At 48.5% G+C, this 26,761-nt stretch overlaps 1 protein-coding gene across 3 annotated transcripts in view; it reads right to left on the minus strand.

Annotated features, from left to right (window-relative positions):
- CFAP74 (cilia and flagella associated protein 74) overlaps positions 1–26,761 on the minus strand; it is a 2,332,202-nt gene that overhangs the window by 2,098,707 nt on the left and 206,734 nt on the right. For all 3 annotated transcript variants that reach the window (XM_069610170.1, XM_069610172.1, XM_069610171.1), the window contains exon 5: positions 12,826–12,963. In XM_069610170.1, the coding sequence (XP_069466271.1) occupies positions 12,826–12,963 (138 nt within the window). The remainder of the gene's footprint in view (positions 1–12,825; positions 12,964–26,761) is intronic.

The following is a 26,761-nucleotide window of genomic DNA, read 5'->3' on the forward strand; positions in this document are numbered from 1 at the left end:
GATTATACATAATAGGTGGAACGTACTCACCAGTGACGAAAGAACTGCAAATCTGTTTCCCACACCACCGATATTTGCATACCAGAAGAGTAAAAACCTACGGAATATGTTAATGAACACTAAAGACAAGACACCTCTGACGACACCATCTAAATTCCCTGGAACACATCCATGCATGAGTTGTGGGAACTGCAATAATATCATTAAAGGTAACACCGTCACACATCCACGAACTGGTAGAAAATTCATGTTGAAATACCACGCAACATGTCTTTCAGAGAACGTGATTTATGCTATTAGATGTCCCTGTGGGAAATATTACGTAGGAGAAACTTCACGCAAGATACGCATCAGGATGAATGAACATAAATCCAACATCAGGAACAAAAACAGAACATCAGCTGTTGCCAGGCACTTTAATGATAATGGACATGCAGTGAGCCAATTGAGGTTTCTCGTTCTTGAAGTAATGCCCCCTAGAAGTCAAGCACGTGACATTAAAAAATGGCGAGCACAGAAGGAAGCATTCTGGATAGACAGATTGGACTCTCTATCAACTAATGGGATGAACGAAGAACTTGACCTCAGCTGTTTCCTTTGATGCCTGAGTAGTCATTCTCATAGTTACCATGATGTAATAATGTCTCTTTTTTTTAATTGAAACAACATTGTGATTTGGGTTTGTTACAATACATGTATAATAAGTGTTCAATAAGTAAGAGAGTGTACTTTGGTTCCCATTGTGGGGCTAACACAGGCAATAGTTATTTACATACGGTTATTCTTAATGCAGTCTTTGGTCACCTTCATATAGTTCCTGCTGACCCTTTTTTTCCTTTTATTTTCTGCATTTACCCATAGCAGCTCCGTTTAGATAGGCACTAAGTTTGAGCCAATGACATTGGAATCTAATAATAGCCCCACTATGTTCGTCCAGTTCTCGGACTGGCCTACACCCGCTCTTCGAATTATGCAACTCTTGGCGCATCCGCAGCATTACCGCCCAATTATAGAAGACCTATGCCTTCCATTTAAAAGTGGAGCACCGATTAAGGTTATTTGGTCTTCGGACCTTGTTTAAATATTTGAGACTCGAGTTTATCTGTAATAATACAGTGTATAGCATTGTCACCTTAGTGGCGAGTACAGGTCGCGACAAATTATCTTCAGAGGTAGTCATTATAACATGGCCGCCGCCTTCGATGGGGCTTTAGATGTGCCCAGGGTAACCGCACGTAAACACAGCATAAGAACAGTAACATGAAGCGCGCGCGTTCTCGGCGTCTTTTGTAGTCCCGTTTACTCGCTGTAGCCAGGTAAGGCATGCTTCCCTCGACTTTTCAGCCAAGGATATCTATACTGAATAGTAATTAGACATGTATGTCTTTTAACAGTGCACTCACGCGGCTACCATCGTATTTTTGAAACACTCTCCCGGCAACTCGACCACTAGTTAAACGACATCTCTTGCACGGCAAGGTCAGTGTAACACCTTTTCTACTATGAGGCTGCAATATACATAGCGAATTAGCTAAACCATTTCCTTTTCTTTCTCTTTTTTTCTTTCTTTTTTTCTTTTTCTTATTTTCTTTCTCACGCCTTTTTTAAAACGGGGATGTAATGACACATCATCTTTCTTGGATTGGCACGTATGTATGTATTCTTTTAACATTATATACGATGTCGGTTTCCGCATTTACCAACACATTAATTAATGTGGATTATGCTATTGATCTTGATGATGCATATTCGATTTTGGGGTATACATACCCGGTATGTAATACGCAATACTCTCATCATAATGACATTTTGTGTTGATGACATTTTTACTGCTTTTTACTACTTTGGGAATCAACTTGATGAATAATGTATTTGAATTTTTTGCATAAACTGGTGTTGTTAATGTTTGATTATGTTGAAATTCGTGGGCTACAGATCCGCTCACTTATCCATATTTTTCGGATATTTTGAATATAATAATGAGCTGGCCCTGACGAAGGATGTTTAATTCCGAAATGCATAGGCCCCTATGAGCTCACCCAATACGTCTGCTTTGATTGAGATGCATTGTTGCCAAATATTCAACAAAGGAATAAATAATTTCCAATAACTTTAACTTGATGATCAGAAATCCGAACTTTATTAACACTATTGACTAAGCTATGCTGAACAACTACACCACAATGTGGTGAACGGGAGTGCAGCCCGCACCGCTGGCTTCACGGCCTTGGTCCTCCCTTTTTGCTTTCGTTGTGTGCCATTTCACGGAGGCACCTTTCCAGCGGGTATGCACCCCACTTTGAAACTCATTGAATTTTGATCTATTTGAAGAACTTTACAAGAACTGATTGTGCACGTTCACCACACTTAACATGGACTCTTAGGGCCTCATTACACGTTGTGCGGTAACGGAATACCGGTACCGGTAAAGATTTACCGGTACCGTTAATTTCCTAAGCCAATCACGACCCGGACCCACCGCTATCAGCGCACCCGTTAATTACGGTGCCACTAATAGCAGCAAGATCGCGGGCGCGCGACCCCCAGGCCGGAATTAGCGCCATGGCGCTAATACCAGGCCATCACAAGCCATGCGGACATGGCATTAGCGGCATGGAAACACCCAAAAAACCCTTACCGGCATGGCGCTAATAACGGCATCGAAAAGCACCCGTTAAGAGACCTGAGCAGTGTACCCATCTACCACAGGTGGACACAATCAGCACAGGTCCATGCAATGGAGACAGGCAGCACAAAAGAGCACACCACACCCCTACCCACACCCCTTCCCACACCAAGATGGTCCCAATAGCATCAGCATGACATGACGGGCTTGACTACATGATAGCAGTGCAGCACCAACAACAACAGCCCGCACCAGAGGTGACCCGTAACAGGTACCCATTCCTCACACCATACAGGCGTTACCAGCTATCCATCGAGGAGGTGGCTCCCAACCCCTGTACGGAACCCACAGAACCAGCAGGAAGAGGACAACAATATTGCACATCCCCGTACCTGCGTCGTGATAGAGCTGGCAGTCAGCCTTCCAATGACAGTGCTCCGCTGCCTAAGCAGCCTGTGTGAGGCACTCCTGTACAGCCATGTCAAAGTGGCAAAGATAACCATGGCATGTGTAGAGCATCAAAAAATGTGCATATGATGGAATGTGCCAATACCACCTGAAATTGACATGCAACCACCAGAAGAGCATGATGGGGATGGGGATGAGTACGGGTGGAATGCCCCGGCAGGACATGCAAGAGGCAATGCCAAGGAGGCACACAATGTGCGTCAGCATCTGATTCTGAAATCCCATCAGGCACAAAGGTGAAATAGCATGGACGGAGATGGATATTGTTGCCCTGGTGCATGTTTGGAGTCCCACAAAGGACCCTGTCCAAGATAAATGACACATACGCAATGATGGAGACCACGCTTGGGTTTCAACTTCATAACAGTGTGTATTGAACAGAAAGTGAAAAGAAGTGCAACACCCCAACACACCCAAATGCACCCTTACCCCCCTTCCCCCAAAAAACCCAAATGCACCCTTACCCCCTCCCCCCCAAAACACCCAAATGCACCCTTACCTCCCTCCCCCCCAAAACACCCAGGTGAGTCTTATGGTGTCTATGTTTCCTGCACCACATGTGCCACCTGGTCCTTGGTGGAGCTAAGCTTCAGGGCCTCCATCAACATTGGGTTGCTGTGATGTGGGGCACCTCAGGTTGTGCAGGGAGCGGCGCAGGGGGCTGGTCTGCTGGGAACTCGCTGAGGAGGAGGTTCCCGGTCGATCCTGTGTTGGGGGTTGGTGATGCTGCTCAATGATGTCCCCAATACGTAAAATGGCCTGGCGGAGTTGGCCCATCTCCTGGCATATCCTGTCAGTGCAGGCCTCAATGGCCTCCTTTGTTTGCCCTGCATATTTTTGGAGGTCATCCCTTAGACGGCCTGTCTCAGCCACATGCTGGGCGACCAGCACAGTAATGTCTTCCTGCCTCCGGGTGATGGTTGCAAGGTCTGCCAGGGTGGTAGGTGCTGCTAGGCTGGATGGTGCGCCCTGGTCCGTGCTTCCGGCATCCGGAGAGGACAGCTGAGGGCTCCATGCACCTTCTACAGTGTGGGTGTCATGTGCTCCCTGGGTAGCAGATCCGGACGTTGCCCTTGGACTCCCCTCAATGGACCATGTTGGGCTGGGGTTATGGATGAGTTGTAGGACGTTGGTTGCGTCCTACTCGTCAGTGGCCGGTGCGGAGGCTGCTGCCTCCCCAGTGGAGCTGGTGGCTGCGGAGTGCGTGCCCTCCGTGCTCATCTCAGCAATGATGGGGCACACTTGCGTGGGTTCAGCTACAACAGGAGCCGTGCCCTCAGGCTGTGATGTAATGGTGCTCCTGCTGCCCTTGGCCCTCTGCAGATGGACTGTCCTCCCAGTTCCCCTGGAGGTGGTGGCGGTGTCACCTCTCTCATGCATTCTGGCTTTTTTGGCTGGTGGGGGTGTATGTGCTGCAGTGCTTGTGTTTCCAGTGTCTGTCGGTGATCCTGTGGCGGGCATAAATAGGGTACATCATTGTTAATGGGTCTAGGTGCCTCATGCAGAATGTTCACGTCATGCTGCTCTATGCATTGGAGCCTATTCATTAGTGATTCTTGTAATGGGGATGTCGGGTTGGTCATGCATTGATGGGTCAGTATTGCACGTGTATATGGTGATGCATGCATGTATGTGTGTGGCAGGATCAATGGCCTGGTCATCGACACATGTTTGGGGTACCCCCTCACCCTTCACTGTGCATTGTGTCAGGGTCCGGCTTGACTGAATTCCACAGGACCTGATGCTGGCCCCACAGACCCTCACCAGGAGTTCACCTCTCAACCCTTAAATATAAGCTGAGCTGAAAACCCCAAGAAAGGGAAAGGGGAATTTGGAGAAAATAACAACTGAGACACTGCAGCCCTTCAACCGTCTGGTAGGCTCTGGTATCTGTGGTAAACAAATACACCTGGTTACTTATATGATAAGAAAAACTTCTTTTCTAAAATTATTCTAAATAAACTCTAAACTCTTTACCTCTTAAACCTCAGTAAAGACTTAGAGGTTAGTAATCTTTGTGGAATATCTTGTAAATATATCTTGTTTTGTGAATATAGTTCAAGCCCATCAAGTCTCTTTAGAATCCTAAAGTGATGGCCTTTGCAACATCTTTTCAGAACTAGATATTCTTCTTGCTTCAAAGTTCTTTTAACCTTATGTAGTTTTCAATGTTTTCATAAATTGCAGTCTTTCTCTGAAAGTATTGAATTCCATTTGCATAAATTACTTTAAATCATATTCTTTAACTTCCTGGAATACTGCTTTCGTTCTGCGTGTGAATTGTTTCCTTATTTACACAAAGAACGTATAGTTTCTTCCTTAATAAGCGTGTGCGATAAACACGTGAAATCAGAAGACGTGAAGAATTGTCCTTGCGTTTAAAATACACACGCGATTATTTACAAAACCCGCGCGAGTGAAAAAATCCGTAAACGCGATAAAAAATAACACGCGCTGATTAAAATGGACTTGCGCTCTATCGCAACCCAACACGCGCTTTCTCATGAGACGTCTTTCGCGTAAAGAATGCACACATGCTAAAATTCACTCGCGCAATTCTTTTGGGCACGCGCTCTATCGCAAAACCGCACGCGCTTTCTCAGGAAACGTCTTTCACGTAAAAAATGTACACGCGCTAAAATTCACTCGCGCAATTCTTTTTGGCACGCGCTATATCGTAAAACCACACGCGCTTTCTCAGGAAACGTCTTTCACGTTAAAAATGTACACGCGTGCTTTCAAAAAACACGTAAACGACGACTTGCGAGCTCGCGCACACATTAAACAGTCTTGAAGAACATTACACGCAGTTAATAAACTTTAAACTCCTACGCACAATCTTCAAGCTTGTTTTCCTTATAATAACTTTAACTGTAAATGTCTTTTTTCTCAAATGAATTTGAAACTTGTTTACTCTTTAAGTTTTCTTATAAAAGAAAATGAAAGTTCACTGTGACAATCTTAAAATCTTTAAAAGAACGATCCCACCTGATGACTTCTTGTTCAAACTGGATCAGCAAACGATATTCTTACTTCTTTGGTAGATTTTCTGAGCTCTGAAAAGGCCTTACTTAAGGAGCTTAACTAATGTACAACCAGCCACTGAATTTCTCTGGATGAAAGGCAGTTTAGAAACTTGCTCACCTCCCAAGAATCAAACCCATTGTCCTCTCCACCAATCAGGCAAACCAAACATATCATTGTTCCTTTAACCAATCAGATTAAGTTTCTTTTGCTCCATCTTGACTTGGGCAAGCACAATGTTAATTCTATGTACAAACTCTTCCTGTTACTAACCCAGCCAGTTCTGAAAGCCCAACTAACCCAGCCAGCTCTGAAGGCACAATGTTAATCTTGTTACTGTTACTAACCCAGCCAATCCTGACACATTGTTTGACGTATACACTCACCTCCATCAGATGAGATGGCCACACCATGCTCCATGTCTCCGACCCCCTCTATGGCTTCGACTCCATTTGTGGAGGCACATGTCTCCTCCCACTCCATCTTCAGAGGTGATTCTGCGCCACCTCCTGTGGCCATTGCAAGGTTGTGGTACACTGATAGAATATTCCGCACACGTAGCCGGAGGTCGTCCCACCTCTTGCGGCAGTCCTTCACACTGCGGGTGTTAGTGCCCACCGCACTAACTTTGCGGGCAACTTCGTCCCAGATGGCCTTTTTCTTGATGATCGCCTCCCGGCGCATATCATTTGCAAAGACGACTTTGGCTGCAAGTGTGCTAGTCAGCATTATGAGCTCCTCTGGTGTGAATTTCTCTTACCGCTGTCGATCAGAGGTTTTTGTCAGGGCCTTTGACATCTTCAGGAAGTCCTGGATGGTTTTCGGTCAGAGTTCTCCGGAAAGATGTCCTGGATGCAGAGGATGGCAATGGATTGTGTTTTTAAAGATGGCCGCCGTTCTCTTTCCCGTTCCTGTGCGATGACGCTATTTCCGGTTCCGCTTTTTAACGGTGTCCGCTAATAGAGGTGACCGCTATTTGCATGTTGCGTGATGTTGCGTGAGGGAGGAGGTGCTATCAGCACTGTGGTCGAGGCCGGTAATGGGCATTTTGTGGACTTTTGCAGCATGGCGGTAATGTCATTTACGGCATGGCGCTATGCTCGTGTCCGCGAACTCGTAATGGAACGCTATTAGCGGTCTTTTGCGAGGGCGGAGACGCTAATAGCGCCATGCCATAAAATTCCGATTTTTACCGCACAACGTGTAATGAGGCCCTTAGTCTCACTTGATGAGGAGGTGGTTTACGTTCATAAGCATAACAGTTCAGGTTGCAGTGTGTGTGAGGTCTCATTTTTAGATTGCAGGAGGAGTTCAATTGTGGTTATGTGCGTGCAGGTTTATGGGTGGGAAGAATGTTGGTGGCATGACGTACACTGCATTTAAGGTATTAGTAATTGTATGCTGCCTGACATGTTTTCGTTTTAATCCTTTGAGGAATTGCAGTCACGTTACGTTGCAAGAATGCAAAAGAGACTTTTAGTGGGTGACAGCATATGTTTTAATACGTGTTTGCATTTACTAGCACCGTGCATAGTTGATGATAACGGGGGGGGGGGGCGGGGTGTCTGTGTGTGTGTGTGTATATATATATATATATATATATATACTGAGATTGTGATGTGCATCTGGAGTGTATTGTTTAAATGATGCATAACCTGTTAGATGTAACAATTTTTGAGGAATTTCTGATTTTAGAGCGTTGCAATCTTTAAGGGCAACATGGACTTTTAGGTTTGACATTACTGTGGTATTGCGAATTGTATCAAAGAAGCATTTTAAAATGTCAATGTCACTATGTTTTGGGTTGGTTATCTTCCTGCTCACACCCCAAGTTTCTGCTTGAGCAACTGCAGCGCTAGTTAGCAGAGTGTGAGATTCTGTGTTGGGGTTGTGTAGTTGGTGTGGATTTAGTGCATGATCAGTATGCCTGGTCAGGAAACTCTGGAGTTTTGATGGAGATTCTGGGGATGCAGGTGCGCTTGCATCTCATTCGTTTTGTTTGTTTCAACTTAAGTGTGGCTTCTGGAACCATCCTGGATTAGGTTCTTGTTTGGTTCTGGGAGTACGGCAATGCAACCTAACATCTTTGTGGACATCTTTGTGGCTGTTGCCACCTGGTTTAGTTAGTGGAGTTATTAGGGCTCGGGTGTCTGGCCAACACTTTGAGGATGAGCTTGGTGGTTTCGTTGACCGGTGTGCCAGCTGGTTGCCTTTAGTGTGTGCCTGTTAGGAATGAGTGTTCGGAGTGAGTCAGGTGTGTGTGGTATGTCAGAGGTTTTATGTTTGCACCTGATTCAGTAGTTGCAATGATGGTGCTGTCTGATATAGTAAGTTAGACATGTTTCTCATTGGGATTGTAGCGGGCCTCATGCCAGCCCATATAGGTGGCCGTTTGTGCCCAGGAGTGGCAGTCCTGTGGTTCACCAGTGCCAGTGGTGGACGAGAGGCATTTAGGTTTCCTCAGGTTGTGCATGGTTTGGTAGTAGGTGACCCAGAGGGGCAGGTTTCGCGCTCCAGTGTGGCAGGATGGTGACCCATTGGTGGCAGTGGTGGGTGGAACGATGTTTAGTTTTGTTTGAGGGTAGAAGTATGTTGTTATGATGGTGGGGCGCCATTGCTGGATAGTTAGGGAAGCCTGTGAGTCCAGCTTTTCCCCTTCATGATGTCAGTTGTGCTAGTTGGTGTGTGCGTCCTGTCTGATTGTGTAAGGTGTATGTTTGTGCTCAGGAGTGGCAGTCCTGTGGTTCGCCAGTGGAAGTGGTGGACGGGAGGTGTTGAGGAAGGAGGTGTTGAGGTGTCTATGTCTGTGAGGTCATGCAGGTTGTGTGGTGTGGTGCCCTCGTTTCAGTAAGGGTGGATCCCGCTGCTCATGACATTCTCTGCACGTTTTTCACATGTTTCACATGTTTTCAGCACAGGGACTGCTGAAAAAGACCACACACACACACCCTCCAACACAAACTTGTAGCAGCAGTCCCGGACATGTGATTGGCCTTTCTTTCTGTGTATTCATCCTGCCTGGATGATGTATGATGGAGAGATGTCACTTGTGGAATGTGTGCTGTGAGCTTGGAATGTTTGGGTATGAATGGGTTCCACCCCAGGCAATTGAGATAGGTGAGCCTGGGTTGTGGGAGCCATTGGGTTTATGTCCTGTACTTCCTATTCTCCTGATGAGCCTGATTACAACTGATGAACGTGTGTACCTGAATAAAGAAACCGAAGATTACTATCAACTTGACAGCGTATCCTTTTATGTATAAAAGCCTAACCACCTGTCATAACAGTTTATCAGGATGTCCTGGTTACCTTGCAAGGAGAGTATTATGACCCTTTGCCGGTCTGGAAAGATGCAGGGTACTGGCACCTTATTTCCATACCGGCAAACTCCTAATGAGCCTCAAAGTCAGATGTAACAGACTTTACATTTTCTAGGGTTTAAACTTGGTCAAGTATATTAGATTGACCAACCTGACTAGAACAGAAATTGGCTTTATCAAGAGAAGGGAGGGGAGGATTGAACATTGGAGAGGGGTTTAGGGGTACTACTGAGGAGGCATACTGCATTCTCTGAATATAGTTGTCCCTAATCCCATAATGGGGTTCCTCCCCCATGTGATCCTCCCTCGGTGCACCACCCGCAGGGGGACTATTGTACTGTGGACGCACCGGCCTGGCCCCATGGAAAAGGTCTCCCCCTAGGGGAGAAGGGACGACATCCTCAGATTTGTCACAGTGTAATCGCATAATGTATGGAAAATACAAAAGACACTGGCACTACATCAGAAAACATTGATGGGTAGAAAACGTTAATCTAGAGTTAAAATCCACCAAGTGTACCGATTTTATAAAGAACACGCGGACATCAGGTGAACCTCTGATCACCATGCCAATGTCATGTCCGTACCCTAGTGTAAGGTTTCAAACCATTGCTTGATAGAATTTTGTGTAATTGAGTCAGAATATGCCAATGCAGATGTAGGACTATATATGAACATACTAATAGAGGATCAGAACATTTTGATAGTGAGACAACATCAATAAGCCCAGAAATATAAAAGCAAAATTGTTAACACCATGTTATATGCTTAGAATGCAAGCATGCACAGTGACATACGACACTGCTGCAAATCCAATCAAGGACCCCTGCCCTACACAAATTGCCTTGCAGCCCTCACCTCTGCACTGGACTCAACCAAATCCTCTTACTTTACAAACCTAATCTCCTCCCTTGGTAATCAATCTGTCAAACTTTCATTTACCCTCCAAGCTATGATCACACCTCCCACCACAACAGCCATTGCCTCCTCCCCCTCTGCTAATGACTTAGCTCATAACTTTTCCTCTAAAATCTCTAAAATGTGTGAAATGTGCACACGCCTTCTCTCTCGCGCTTCCCCCTCCATACTCCTCCTCCCCATCACTTCACCCCCTACCCTTTCTACTCTGCACTATTTCTCACCAACCTCTCTTCCCAACCACATCACTAAGTACCTTGAGGATAATAGCCTTGGAGAACTACTTCCATCTCGCTTCCGGAGTAAACACTCCACCAAAATAGCACACATGCATGTCTCCGACTTTGTCTATAATGCTCATTACTCCAAACGGTCTTGTAAATTCATTGCCTTTTTTACCTCTTTGCCACTTTTGACACAGTTGACCACTTTTCTCTCCATCAACTGGATCGCCTCCTACCTGTATGGTAATGTTTTAAAATCTCCTGTAACTCAAAAACCTCTCATCGCACCCCTCTCCCCCTTGACACTCTCTAAGGATTAATCCTTAGACAACTGCTCTTAATTGTCTACTCTAGGAAGGCCCATCATGTCCTTTTACTTTCACTATCACTTCTTTGCTGATGACACTCAGAGCTTTTTTTCCTTTCCCTCCTTAACCTCAGCTATCTCTGAACAAATTACTGGGCCTCATTCCGAGATTGGAGGTAGTCATGGTGCTATTTGCGCCATGACTGCCTCCAATAACAGTACCGGCACCAGTCTCGTTCAATGGGCACTTACCGGTGTAGTCCGACCTTTGCGGGACCAGTAAGTCCCCATTGAAAAAGCCATTCCCCATTCCCATTGAGCCCATGTAGGGCTCAATGGGAATGGGGAAGAAGCTAATAACGGTACCGCAATTTGCGGTACCGTTATTAGCTCTGAAGTCCCTTAGCGGTCCCGTCCATAACGCCTGGTCAGACCAGGCGTTAAAGGAGGAACCTGCTAAGGTAACTCGTAGTAGGGCGGTAAGGGATTACTGGCACCGGTCTCCTTACCGGTGCCCGGTATCCCTTACCGCCCTACTCGCAATGAGGCCCTCTGTCACCGCAACACATCACTATATGGCTCTCTGATGACTCATGCTGAAGTCTTAAAAAATGAAAGTCCTCTTTCTCCCAGCTTCCAATGACATCCCTACCCTCGGCCTCTCCTATCTCCCCCCTGACATTCTTACTCACCTGCGTGAGGCTAGCAACCTTGGGTCCCTCTTCAATAGCGTCTTACTGAAGCAATTCATCACTGCCATTGCACTTGTTGCTCCTATTAACATTCTCAACATTCTTAAAATGTGTCAATTTCTTACTCATGACTCTACAAAAACTCTAGTCTCCACCCTCATGCTCAGAAAATAGGAGTACTGCTCATACTAACTCATTGGCTTCCCCCTCTACTCCTCTGTCCCTCTAGACAAAGTCCTCGGTTTCGCTACCCGCACTCTCTACAAATTATCGAAATCCTACCATTCTACCTACAGTCACCATGCTTGCTTGCTCTCCATGCACAAACGGCCCCTTTTCAAGTTTCTTCTCCTAGTCTACAAAGCTATCAATGGTCTTGCTGCATCTCCATCTACTCACCAGCTCATTCCCTCCACTCCTCCTTTGCACTCTGTGTCACTGTCCTATACCTCCCATGTGCCTCTGCTGGCTTCTTATTCTCTATAGTCGCCCGCTCCATTGGAACCGGCTGACCATCGCAATCAAAGTCAGCCTAACTGTGGACCTCTTCAAAGCTTGGCTTAAACTTCACCTACATGCAAAAGAGGGAGCTCGCCCAACCTTCTCCGTCATCCTCCGTAGCCGAGCTCACCACTCCCTCCAGTGCTGGGTAATAATGTAATTTTGATTATTAGTACATAACTCCTCTTTAATGTGAAGCATTTAACGCCCTTGTTAAAAGTTACCTTTGTAAATCACCTGTTTCTGTTATCTGTTTGTTTTGCCTCTGACCTATGTCCAACTTTATTCACACCCTCATAAACTAGGTCACCACATGTTCTCATCTTTGTACTAATGTAAAAGCACCCTTCTGGGGAATGCCCCCGCCATCTGTAAATTTGTTATTTTAAGTCATTTCTTATAGAAACCGACTTCCCTGTTACTCAAATAAATACAAGTACAAATACACACATTATTTGAATCAAATATCACTTGTGTAAGAGGCCTCAGCCAAAGTGCGTTTGCCTACTTGGTTAGAAGATATGAAGGTGGAATTTCCAGACACGTGATGCATGCATTCGAATACAGGATAAACTCAAACTCAGGGTTAGACAATATGTACATTGAAAACGGAATGGAAACACATTAGATTTGTGCATTTCAAATACGGCTGGTATAAAACAAAATTCCAACGCAGCAAACCCAAACTGTGTCTATACTATAACCGGAGGCCATACACCGAAGGCGCTCACGAGAGAACACATACCTGAGTTTCTGAATGGTCATCTCTTTCTCTTTGAAAATGGCATCGAGCTGATTGAGGTTCCGGCGCAGGTGCAATGTCCGGACCCTATCCGCATGTGTGAACTTTTTCCTCTTGATAATGGGATTTATATCACTAAAACTGAGAATGAAGAAAACGGTTAAGCACAATTACACATGTAATCACTTTCTTTTATGTCAGAATATAAATCTACATTTTGAGATGTTCGGCATAGAGTCAGGCGGGTCCTAAAAGCTGAAACTCCAAGAGGGATTTTTCGATGTCACACAATGCAAACGCCCCTCCCCCGTTCAGATTTACACCAAACTGGGATTAGCAGCTTTCATCTGGGCCAACCAAAAATATTCACTTAGTTTTGTGAAAATCCCTTTAGGGTTTAAAAAAACAAAAGGAAAGAAAAAATGGGCGCCAAAAACGTAAGGATATTTGTCCATTGGCAGCTCTGAGACCAAATTCAAATCTGAATCCTGGCATGCGATAGGCTTATCTGACGGAAGATTCCTGTCCTGCAGCCATCTTGGCATCATGCTCCCAAGTCAAAGGTTGTAAATTCAGTAGGTTAACATTTTTCTGGGAGCGGGATTAGTGCTGACCCCAAAGGCATGCTATGGCCCCAAGTAGGGCAGGGACATGAATGTTGGAATATGCCACATCTTTTTAGAAAAAAACAAGTAAGTTTGGTTGCGATAAACAGAGATTTATGGGATGGGCCTGTGGCCCCGGTACAGAGAGCTATGCACACTTTTGCACCCCTGGAAAAACAGTGAAGTTTACCATTTTAAAAAGGTGCTTTTTTGGAAGATTCTAACTTTGGCCCAAGTAGACGGAACTGCACAAAATATTTCAAACAAATCATACAGCCCAATATGCACTTTTATGGACAGTTTCGTGAAGTTCAGTCCATGTGAGAAAGGTATAGTGGGGGACCCACTAAAATTAATAACATTCCCATAGGTAATTTTCTCGATTGACAGCAGTCAAGCCCATAAAGTGGGTTAACAAGTACATATCTGTGAATTCATGAATTGTGAACAGTTTGCAAGCCTGTCCCACGGGCAAAGCCAATAGCTACACTACCATTGGCATGGCCGGAGTCTATGGCCAGCAGACAGAATATAGTGTTACGGTGCAAGGAGCAAGACTGCAGGTCAGGCACAAAAGAACTGCAGGTAGGGCATTTTGCATGGGGGATATGATAGATAAGAGCACCGTGCCCACTGCGGATGGTTTCAGAACATGCTCAACAGGCACTGCAAGTAGTGTCAGTATGCCTGTGGTATGACAGAATGACATGCCTAGCAGCACTGGACGTAAGGATACGGTGGAAAGTATATGAACATTGGCTCTGCACTGGGCTCAGTACAGGTACTGAAAGTACGGACACTGTAAACTGGGCACAGCAATTGTCCTCCAACCAGGTACTGTAAGCACTGTCACTGCACTAGCGGCATGACCAGAAGCCAGACCCAGCGGCCACCGCTGGTAGTAGCAGTAACAATTAGTTTATTCAAATAGAATTCATTACATCTAGCGAGAATAAAAGCAATTGCTATTACATAATTGCAGTATGAATTATTGTATAGCATTGAAAGACAGCATTTACAGGTCACAATATACAAAACATGCTAAAATGAGTATTTAATCTAAAAACATAATTTTAAAAAGTGTTTGAGGCTATACATAATACAAGTGTCCACTGTTTCCATATACAATTTAATTGCAGCCTAGTTCAGCAAATTAAGGCTTTTCAACACTGGAACAATATTTCTTGACCTTGGCCCTCAATACAACTGTGGCGGTCCGGAAACAACTCATTCCAGACAGCGAGACTACAAGAGGCAATGCCGGTAACTAAGGTGCCGGTAACAGCATACACTGTGCTACTGTCACCGGTAGCAAAGGTACCTGAAACTGCGGGACCCTAGTGAAGCAGTGCCGGAAACTCCGGCACCACGGAAAGAAGGCAGCATTGCAACTTCAAATTTCCCGGAAACACGGCACAAAAATGCCAATGCAACTGTGAAAATCGTGCCGGAAACACTGGCACCACAGAGCAGGCGTTAACCAGACCTAGGTGTGCAGGAACAGACCACAGTTGCACCCAATTGACCCAGCTGCACACAATGAGCACAGGGACTGCTGAAAAAGACCACACACACACACACACCCTCCAACACAAACTTGTAGCAGCAGTCCCGGACATGGAGGTGCTGCATGCAGGAGTATAGCTCTATGAGCAGGAGGTGAAACAGTGACAATAGTCTGACAGCCAGTGGAGGAGGAAGCGGCAGATGCAGAGGAACAATGGACAGCAAGTTGTGCCTCAGAGGCGTGCACCTATACCCCGCACAAGGACCACACCCTAGTCCCAGACTGACAGGCAGATCCACACACTATACCCCCTAAACAGGGAGACCCTCCTTGTAATAGTGGACCTCATCCAGGACGACATCCCAATCGTCATTGGCCTCCGGACTGCCACATCCACCCATGTTGACGGTGGTGTCTGTGCTGCATTTTCTTGCCACAGGCACATTCCAGCATACAGTCGGGGAGCTGCATGGCATCTCCCAGCCAGCATTCCCAAAAGTGTTCATGCAGGTCCTAGATGCCCTCCCGCTTCATGTGTCCCAGCACATCGCCCTAACAATGACAAAGGCCCAGGTGAATGCCACCAAGGTCCACTTCCATGCCCTTGCGGGCATGCCTAATGTATTGGGAGCACTGGACTGCACACACCATAGAGCCAGTGGCTGGCCATGCCACAGAGGAGGTGTACCGGAACAGAAAGTTGTACTACACCATGATTGTGACTATCACACACTGCTGCGCACGCTTCCCGGGATCAACACATGACTCCATGGTCCTGCGCAATAGCACGCTGCCTGTGTACATGGTGCATTACGGTGGATAGTGGACCTGACCATTGGGTCAGTCAAAGGATCAACACACACACCACATTGCATGTGTACTGGGGCAGGAGGATGTTCACGGTCACTGGTGCATGGCCCACAGGCACTATGCAAATGCAGGGACACAATCTGCATGGAAGAGTGGGTGACCACGACTGGCATGTATCACATGAGTACACATAAGGACACACCAGCACAATCTGGGCACAGATGGATAGGCACATTTAATGCACCAGAGGTACCAGAATGTATCACTACCATGTCATGAAGCACAGCATATCCTCACTGTGCCCCAACCACCCCCTCTAACCCAAACCATCCCTGGGAGTCAGATCCCACACATGTCCCAACTAGCATTAACTTTCAAAGGGTGCAGCAAGGTGTTTAATGGGCTGCAAGCGCACAGACCCAGATGCATGTGTCACACATTCACAGCCCAACATGCATGTACTGCCCAGTCACCTTGATGACATGGTCCAACCGCCTGAGACATCCATAGAGCCACAAGGAAACAGCGTACAAAAGAACAAGGTTGACAATTCAGCAGACCATTGGCCTGCTGAAGGCAGTTTGTTGCCTTCACCGCTCCGGTGGGGCACTGATGTACAGGCCATTGAAAGTGGGGGAAATAGTCTGGGCCTGTGCCATGCTGCACAACATGTGCATCCAGTGGAACATTCCCCTGCCCTCGGACATGGAAATGGCTCCGGCAGATGATGATGATGATGATGATGATGACAGCGAAGAGGATGCAGCTGCAGACATGCCACTACGTCATCAAAGGCATGACAGGGATGGGCATGCAGCCCTCAAAGAAATCATACATAAATACTTCTGATCACACAGCACCTGCACACACTGCATGTGAGTCAGCACACAAATAAAGCACTCCTGTACACACATTGAATGTGCAGACGTGAATTCATATGCAGAACCATTTGTGTTTTGCATGAAAGAGCAACAAGTAACGTGTAGCCCACCAACCCCTCTGCAACCACCCCTCCCATACTACCCCCCAATTGACCACCCTCAACTGGCCCTCCCCGGCTAAGCCTCCAAGACACACCACCCCAAAAACACCCCCTACGTAGCATCAGTATCACTTGATGTCTGGAACTGGCTCATTTTTGTGGCTTTATTACAATATATTTGGATATCAGAGGAGCTGATTGAGGGACAGTGGTAGGGGGTGTGTTCAGATGTGCCCTCGGTTGTGTTGCCGGCATCTGTAGATGCGTCAATGTACATGGGAGGCTGGTGGGGGTGGGGCGTGAGGGGATAATGGCTGTCCTGTTGGCACCTCTGTTGGGGCAGCAGGAGTTGCTGCAGGGGTTGCAGGCTGTGCCTCTGTTGGGGCAGCAGGAGTTGCTGCAGGGGCTTCAGACTGTGCCTCTGTTGGGGTAGCAGGAGTTGGGACAGGCGGCATGTTCACTGTGCCTGTGCCTTGCGCAGCCAGTGTTGGTGTTGCCTTGGCACCGGTTTCCGTGATGTGGCTCTCCTCCTATGTGTGACTGTCCATGAGACACTTGGTCCACCTTGATCACTTTCAGATGATGTGCCTATGGGGGTGAGATGGGCATGCCGTTAGTCACCTCTGTGTCTTCCTATGGTGTTGCTACATGCAGTTCAAACAGCATGTGACATGATTGTTGTGCATGGCGTCTACAGTACATGGATTGAAAAAGTGTATGGCGCATATACACAAGTGTTTCCTAGCGCCACCAGCAAGGTGGTAGTGGACATGGGTGGTCAAATTAGGAGATACGACGATACTGGGCCCTGTGTCATTGTTACCGTGCAAGTACAGGGAACAATGATGTGCAGAGGAGGGAGGATTGAGGGTACCAGTATGGGAGGGGTGCATTGCAAGGGGTGAGGGCCGCAGGTGGCACATCTTAATGGGAGCCACAGGGGCTGGTGCAAGGGATGTAAGGGGTTGAAGCGGAGTACAATGCGAAGGATGTAGTGATTCCAGGGATGGTGGGAATCAGTCCCAGGGCTTGGGGCCTAGATTGAATTACGCGGCACTATTCTTGATTTGTATGAGGGGTCGAAGGTAGGTAATGGTAGAGTGAGGGAGGGCAGTTGTTCAGCCCAGTAGGAACCTGAGCACTGGAGACATTTGGCGTCTGGGGGTAGGCGAGGTAATGGAGGGTGCCTCTGAAGCGGTGGTGCTGTAAGTCGGACCTCTTGCCATCGTCTGTGATGTGCGGATTCAAGGTGTGGGATGAGCAAAGGTGACGCCAAAGTCTGTGGACTCTCAGGAGGGGTGGGGATAGGGGCCGTGGAGGGTGGCCAGTGAGTGGGTGGGTAACAGGGTGCAGGCGTCACAATGAGGGGCTTCTCTGCATTGCTGGGATTGAGGTAAGGATCGTCAGCAGAGCATGTTGCATGATTAGCAGTCAGGCACTCATGTGTGAAAGAGGATGGAGAGGTGGTACAGGATGGGAGTTTGAAGGTGGGTAATGTGTCATCAGCATTACAATGGGTGCAATGGTGGTGATTGAGTGGGCCAGAGGGGCAAGTTAGGTATTGGGGAGCCATAGCGATTGAATGGTGCACTGTGGGACGCCACAGGTGGGGAGTAAGGTTGAGGTGTGGAAAGGGCACTATTGCACTTGGGGGTGTTGGTCTGACAGGTAGGCAATCAACCATGCCGGTACGTTAGGACAGATTGGATGTGTGCATGCATGTGAGTGTTAGGGTTGTGGTGGGAATCAAGGGAAACCGGCGCATCCTATCAAGTTTCTGGGTGAGTCTCATTGGTTGAATTTTTTGGATTCGCCACCGATTTCACCCGACAAATAAAATGGCCACCGTGGATCGGGAAGAAGGGACTACGTGTAGCCATTAAAACCAATGCAAATAAAATGTAAACAAAAAAAATGCGCCTCCTTTCCGTACCAGCTCCGGATACAGCGCTAGGAACAACATTGAGTTTAAGTCATCTCATGCTCCCATCATCATATGCCAAGGATGGGATGGGAAGGATTCTGCTGCCTGCAACAGGTGTTTGAGAAAACCTGATCTTCAATAAAAGACACTCATTTAGTCTGATTGGAAATGTGATTTTTTTTTCCATATTTGTTTTTGTCTGTGCTCAAACATCCCCTTGTGGTTTGAGTTGCATTTGTTGTTAGTCTTGCTGACAGGATGATTGCATGGCCGTGACATACAATGACTGAGTGGCAGTGCTCTGGCCCTTTCTCGACTAACAGAGATAGTAACAATTCATTACAAACACTTAACTTGAATGTTCTCCTTCAGTGTGACTGCCTCGTCTCCGACACCCGACCCCCGCTGGCCCATTCAATTTTATGTTTTTATTACTTACTGTGTGTAAACCATGTGCACAAATTCTGTCTCCAGAGACTCTCCATTACAGTTTACAGCTGGGCAGCTCAAATAGGCCCCTCGTCATTGTCGGGTGTACTTTGTTTGAGGCCTGCTCCCTCCTCTGTAATCAACACTTCCTTTCTAATACCTGCGCATTATGCTGCTTGTGGCACCCAGTAACACACCAAGGCCCACGCGTCTTGAGCATGATTGGCTGCCCTTGCCAGCCTGCTACATATCAACAGGCCCCCTGACCGTGCTCTGAGAGGGTGAGCCTCAAGAGTCATCCCCCAGGTCAACCCACCCTGCCCCCCACCCAAGGCAGGCAAAAGCAACTTGATGTAGAGCCCACCACCCATGGCAGGAATTGTTGGTGTTCTCGAAGAGAACATGAAGCTGACTGTGTGGTGCCTAGCCAGTGGATGGCTAGTGCACTGGCAGCCCCACAACTCATACTATTGGTGCATCATCAAAGCAAAGTTAATACTTACTGGGCCTCATTACGACCCTGGCGCTAAGTGACAAACGATGGCGGTAAATGCTTACCGCCATCGTTTTCCGCCAGGTCCGATCATGACTCCTGACCGTAAACTACGATGCCAATAGCGGCATCGTAGTTAACGCTGCCGCTAACTGCGCTAAGGGTGCGCGCACGCGACCGCCCACACCGTACTTAGCGCCATGGCGGAAAGGCACGCAAATGCCGACCCAAGCGGACATGCACCTAACGCCATCACCGAGGCCGCAAAGTACCTTACCGCCATGGTGCAAATAACGCCATCGCGAACCAACCGTAAAGGGCCAATTCAAGTGAATGCAGCTGCCACAGGTGCACAGAAACAGCACAGGTGAAGGCAATACAGACTCAGGGGAGTACAAAAAGAGCACACCCCACCCCTACCCACACCCAGTCACACTCCACAATGATGCCAATACGACTAGCAATGTTGGGGCTGGAGGACCTGATAGCAATGCATGTGCTACTACAACAGCAACAACAACAACAACAACAACAGGCAGCACAGAGGAGACGCAGGAGGAGAAGGAGGGCAAGGCAGGCCCAGCAAGCCCCACCAGCACAGCCAGTGCCACCACGCAGGCAGCCCCCAATCCCACGCATCAGAGCCAATCCAAACAACCTCACTGCTGAGCAGATCCACACCCTGTACCGTTTGGACCGGGACACCATCACCGCCATCGTAGACATGATACACGATGACATCGTCAGCATGATAGAAAGTCCAACCGCCATCCCCCCCCTACTGAAGGTAGTGGCTGTACTCCACTTCCTGGCCACAGGCACCTACCAGCACACAGTGGGGCACCTGCATGGCATTTCACAACCATTATTCTCACGAACACTCATCCAAGTGCTCGATGCCCTCCTCAAGCACACAGACGACCACATCTCATTACCACGGACTGCCCAGGAGATTGCAAACACCAAAGTGGGTTTCCATGCACTAGCCAGCATACCCGGTTGCATTGGTGCCATCGACTGCACCCATGTGGAATTGGTGGTTCCACGTGCCATGGAGGTACCGTACCGCAACCGGAAACAGTTCCACTCTATCAACGTGCAAATGGTCTGTGACTCCAACAAGATCATCACACATTGTTGTGCCCGATTCCCCGGATCAACCCATGATTCCATGATCCTGAGGAACTCCACAATACCACGCTACATGGAGCGACATGCAGGCCCAAGATCCTGGCTACTCGGTGAGTGCTATGTCATGGAAGTGGGCATGGGAATGACGTACCAGTGCATACTCCACCTGGCAGAAAGGGGGGGGGGGATGCATACTCCACCTGGCAGAAAGGGGGGGGGGGATGATGCATACTCCACCTGGCAGAAAGGGGGGGGGATGATGCATACTCCACCTGGCAGAAAGGGGGGGGGGGTGATGCATACTCCACCTGGCAGAAAGGGGGGGGGATGCATACTCCACCTGGCAGAAAGGGGGGGGGGATGATGCATACTCCACCTGGCAGAAAGGGGGGGGGGATGATGCATACTCCACCTGGCAGAAAGGGGGGGGGGATGATGCATACTCCACCTGGCAGAAAGGGGGGGGGGGATGATGCATACTCCACCTGGCAGAAAGGGGGGGGGGGATGATGCATACTCCACCTGGCAGAAAGGGGGGGGGATGATGCATACTCCACTGGCCTGTGAGTAACACAGAGAACGGATACAGAGGAAGGGCACTCACAATGCACAAAACCCCTCTGCATACATAGGGTGATGGCATGCAAAACAGGCCATGGCAGCAATGAGCATATACTGGTTGCATAGTGTGAATCAATTAGTGCATGTAGAAGTGAGCCAAGGTAACAGTTCCATGCCAGCCATGGTGGAACATCATGTTCCTGATCAGACAACATGACTGACACATACATTCTCGCCTACATACAGGTGATGCAGCCTACCCCCTGAAGAGGTGGCTCCTCACGCCAGTTCGGAACCCGCAGAACCAGCACGAGGAGGACTTCAACCGTGCACATACACGTACTCGTGTGGTCATAGAGCAGACATTCGGCCTCCTGAAGGCACGGTTCCGAAGCCTCAGCAGGTCTGGTGGGGCACTCCTGTATGGCCATGAGAAGGTGGCAAAGATCGTCATGGCATGTGTCATGCTGCACAATATGTGCGTCAGACGGAATGTGCCCCTGCCCCCTGACGCAGAACTGCAACCACCTGACGATGAGGATGAGGATGAGGAGGGTGCAGATGGGGCGCCACCACATGGAGGAGGCGATGTACAGGAGGGGCGTGCCATGCGCCAAAGTATCATCAACCACTGCTTCTAGCACACACGGCTGGTGTTCATCGCATGGAGACTGCACTTGGGGCACTGTGTGTCTCTGGGGCATGCACACTGTGGACTGTACACCAATAAAGCACACATACGCAATGAAAATGTCCACACATTTCCTTTTTTTGAAAGAAAAAAGTGTATTGGAACCATGAACTGTCGTGTCACACCCCCTCCCACCTCCCCCCTGCACACCCCAACACACCCCCTCCCACCTCCCCCCTCCCCCCTGCACACCCCTGCACACCCCTGCACACCCCCTCCCACCTCCCCCCTGCACACCCCAACACACCCCCTCCCACCTCCCCCCTGCACACCCCCTCCCACCTCCCCCCTGCACACCCCAACACACCCCCTCCCACCTCCCCCCTCCCCCCTGCACACCCCAACACACCCCCTCCCACCTCCCCCCTGCACACCCCAACACACCCCAAGTAGCTGTCAACAGATGCCTGTGACAGTGTCCACAGGCCGTCACAAGCCCCCTCTCCCGGCACCCGGGGCACCCCTGGCTGTGGAGCGCAGGTTGCGTCCGGAACGGCACACGGGGCTGCTCTGCGCAGAACTGGCAGTGGAGGATGTCCCTGGCTGCTCCTGTGCATGCACGTCCTGTCGTGTGTGGGTGAGGCCAATGACCGCACGACGCAAGGCCGCAAGTTCTGCACAGATGTCCCTGGACATGGCCTGCATGGCATCCCTCAGGGTGGCAGTGCTCTGCGCCACTTCCGCCCTTAGTGTCTCCGTGGCCTGTTCAATGCTAATCCTAGCCCCCACACATTCCGCTGCATGCTCATCCAGCATTGCGGACAGTTGATGCTGCCGTTGAGTGATGTCCTCGAGGGACGGCTGGCCGTGCTGGCCCATGGCCAGTGCAGGTGGAGTGATGGAGGGGCTGGTCCCCTCCTGTGGAGTGTGGACAGGGCATGGGGTGGAAGGCCACTCCTCTGCCTCAGTGTGCCCCTGTGTGTCGCCCACATGGGGGCTGGCGTCTGAGAAACAGGGGGAATGTAGTTGGTCAGTGGGGCTTCTGACCTCCTGCTCCATGTCCGAGTCAGAACATGCAGCTGTTGCAGCTGTCTCCCCGATGTTGCTGCTGGCCGCTGACCCCCTGCCTTCTGTGGCAGGCAATGTCGGTGGAGGTGGAGCAGCAGCTGCTGGCCTGCTGCCAACAGGGGTGCTTGCCGGTGGGACCTCCGGTATGCCTGCAGTGGGACCTGCTTGTCGTGGGGTCTGCCTCACTGCAGCTGAGGTTGAGGGTGCAGGGAGGTTGTTGGTGGACTTCGCCCTCTTCGGCGCAGGGGTCTCCTGGTCCTCTGGGTGTGATTCTGTGCCTGTGGTGGAGCAAAGGTGGGAGGGCGTTATTGATGGGTATACGGACTTTTGAATGACAATGGTTGACATTATTTTGGCCAGTGGATGTGGCAGATTTCAGGCAGTGCCATGCAGGTTGTCTCCTTTTGGTGTGGCATGTGGATGCAGGTATGCGGGTGCCAGCAGTGTATGCAGGGTGGTGCTCGCATGTGGCTATGGGCAGTATTGATTTGTGTTGCATTTACACTCTAGGGCAACCTTGTGCTACACATGATTGGACTGCTGTGACTATGGCATGTCTTGTATGAGGCACCTACCTTCATCGCCTGATGTCGGGGCTCCCCTTTCCATCCCTCCAACGCCTTCGATGGATTCCATGCCGATGGTGGCAGCACAGATCTCCTCCCACGGTTGGAGTTTCAGGGGGGATTCTGACCCTCCACCGGTTCCCTGGGCAAGGTTGCGGTTTGCCGAGATGACGGCTCTGACCCGTATGCGCAGGTCATCCCAGCGTTTCCGGCACTGCTGTGGGGTGCGGGGTACGGTCCCCACCGCGCTGACGCGCTCAGCCACCAGGGCCCAGATGGCCTTCTTCTTCCCGATTGCTGTCCGGCTCATTTCAGGGGAGAAAACAACACCTGCGTTGTCCTGCAGGGTCTCCGCTAGCATGCAGAGTTCCTCCCGGCTGAATCGCTCCTGGCGCAGGCGGTCACAGGCCTTTTTCACGCATTTCGGCATTTTCGGGAACTTGGGTGGGTGGGTGTTTTGTCGGGACAGGTGTCAGGGTTGGGTCTGGTGTTGTTTGGTAGGATGGCGATGGATTGTGTTTTTAAAGATGGACGACGGGCTGCTTCCCGTTCCGGCGCGATGACGCTATTTCCGGTTTGGCCTTTTACGGCCACCGTAAATTACGGTGGCCGTAAATTACGCTGGCCGTAAATTACGGTGGCCGTAAATTACGGTGGCCGCTACTTACGCTGGCGGATGGGCACCTTGCTCGCTTAGCGATGGCGGTAGGGGCCTTTTCCGCCATGGCGTTATTTGCATTACCGCCATGGCGTAATGCTCGTGCGCGATGGGTCGTGATGTGGCGCTCTTTACGCCATCGTCCCACGGCGTAAACGCTCATTACGCCATGGCGTTAATGACGGGCGCTTACCGCCAGGGTCGTAATGAGGCCCACTGAGTGTTAACTTTTCTTTGATGATGTTCTCCGACTGACGCGGTGTGCATTCTAATCATAAATACATCCGTTTGCTGCTGTGTGGAGAGCTGGTGGCAGGCTGTGTGAGGAAATGTAACAAGTACAACTACAGTTACAAAAACCCAGCCCAGCTCCATGGATATTAATGTGCCTCATAAAACCGGCCCCAGAGTGGCTTATAAAATCGGCCCCAGAGCCATCGAAAGCCCATTTTGATTCTGCAGGTGGCAGAACAGCAGACAGGCCAGTTCGCTCTTGGTAAGAGACCCAATTGAAATATAAAAGGGGTGGTTTTGAGGAAGAGTCACCCCGAAGGTTGGCAAAAGTCCTTTTTTTTAATCTAAATGGTAGTAAAATAAAAATAGTAAATAAGAAAAGGAATAAAAGAGAGGGAAAGGGTAGAAGGGTACTGATGGTGGAGCCACAACTAGAAAGGAGGCAGATGGCAGATTCCAAAAGTTAAGTCTGAAGTAAGTCAAAGAACTCTTGAAAATTAGAGAATGTAACTGAAAAATAAATGAAGAAAAGGAAAACAGATGTCTTTTTTTGTTGCTATTAATAGTGCGTTTTTATGCATTACATAGGCAATCACGTTAGAGTGAGGGGCAAAAATGGGAAAGGAACAATCAAAAGAATTTGGTTTCCTGGAAAGGGGCACTTTGACGTGCTATAAATTTGGCCACTATATTTCAGTGTGAAATCACAAGCCTACAACAAGGGGACGTCTACGTGTGACGAACGCGGCACAGTGCATCCTGAAGGTCTATGGTCTTTCCATCGATGGAAATGCATCGAAAAGCAAATGCATCGATGGAAATGCATCGAATGGAAATCCATCAAAATGCTATCTTTCACATGTAAAGGTACATATCCATCGAAACTTGTCCATCTAATATAGGAAAGATTCAAATGTTACATGGAGCTGTCCAGTGCTTATATCTTCAAAGTATTTCGGCACTGGCCAACTTCATGCAACGTTTCTTTTTTTTGTTCTTTTTTTGGGGGGGTTCCCCCTCAACACAAAAGGAACCCCCCTAACCCAACTCTAAACCTAATTATAACCCATGCCCTACCTCTTATACTAACCCTAATTCCAACCCTTTCCCTACCCCTTACCCTAATTCTTAAATAAAAAAAATCCATTGAATATCCATCGAATTTTATTCACTGAAAATGCATTTCGATGGAAAGTATTTTCAATTAATAAAATTCGATGGAAATGACTTAGATGAATAGATTTTCGATGTAAAGTCTAGATACCCATCCTGAATGGCTATTGGCTGCATCATATGAGAGCCCGAAAGCGAGCAGGCCGGAAAAGCCGGGGACCCACTGCAAAGGCCCACATTTAAGGCCATATCCTTTCAGGACCTAGAGGACAGGGACAGCCATAGCACTCACAGGCTTCCTAACATTGTATTACTGCATGGTGATAATTATCAAGAAAGGGCACCTGGTTGAGAGCCCTGAATCTAGCCGCCAGACGAAGCTGGGAGTTCACCTGAAAGGCCCACATTTAAGGCCATATCCTGTCAGGGCTGCTGACCCTGCAACCATTTGGGTAAGGCCCTTCATGCCGAGCACCAACCCTGCAGTTCCCTGTAAATCAGAGGGCAAATACCATCCTGATTTAAATGGAAAACACAGAAAGCAAGCTCCCTCTGAAGATGGCCACCGGGTTTCAGCGCGAAATCAGCAGCCCACAGCAGGGGGCTTCTACGTGTGAGGATCCAGTCGCAGCATCGATGGCTGCAGTGCATCCTCATTGGATATTGTCTGCATCATATGAGAGCCCAAAAGCGAGCAGGCCGGAAAAGCCGGGGACCCACTGCAAAGGCCCACATTTAAGGCCATATCCTTTCAGGACCTAGAGGACAGGGACAGCCATAGCACTCACAGGCTTCCTAACATTGTATTACTGCATGGTGACAATTATCAAGAAAGGGCACCTGGTTGATGCCTTTCTCTGCCCAGTTGGGTAATATCGTATCTAGAACAGAAATGAGCAAGGTCATGAGATACCAGACTGCTGAGTGAAGGAAGAACACACTCCTTTGTGGATTTCACCTTCATGTGGTGGACACCAAATACTGCAAATAGTTTCAGACAAATATCTAACAGGACAGTTCTGTGCACTGCAATTGGATTTTAATTCATTGACAGTGAGTATTTGGATACACTTGACTTGGTGCAACATAAGATATATCAGCATTTATACAGTTTCACGGTGTAGTACCCACTTTGTAGGGAACAAATGTTGACTATTTGTAGCATTTTTCTATTGCTTTTACGTCCACTAAGGAGTCCTTGGGAAGGAGACTAGCGGACTTTGGGCC

The sequence above is a fragment of the Ambystoma mexicanum genome, chromosome 8, assembly GCF_040938575.1.
Source record: "Ambystoma mexicanum isolate Mex_15411 chromosome 8, UKY_AmexF1_1, whole genome shotgun sequence".
NCBI classification, from domain to species: Eukaryota; Metazoa; Chordata; class Amphibia; order Caudata; family Ambystomatidae; genus Ambystoma; species Ambystoma mexicanum.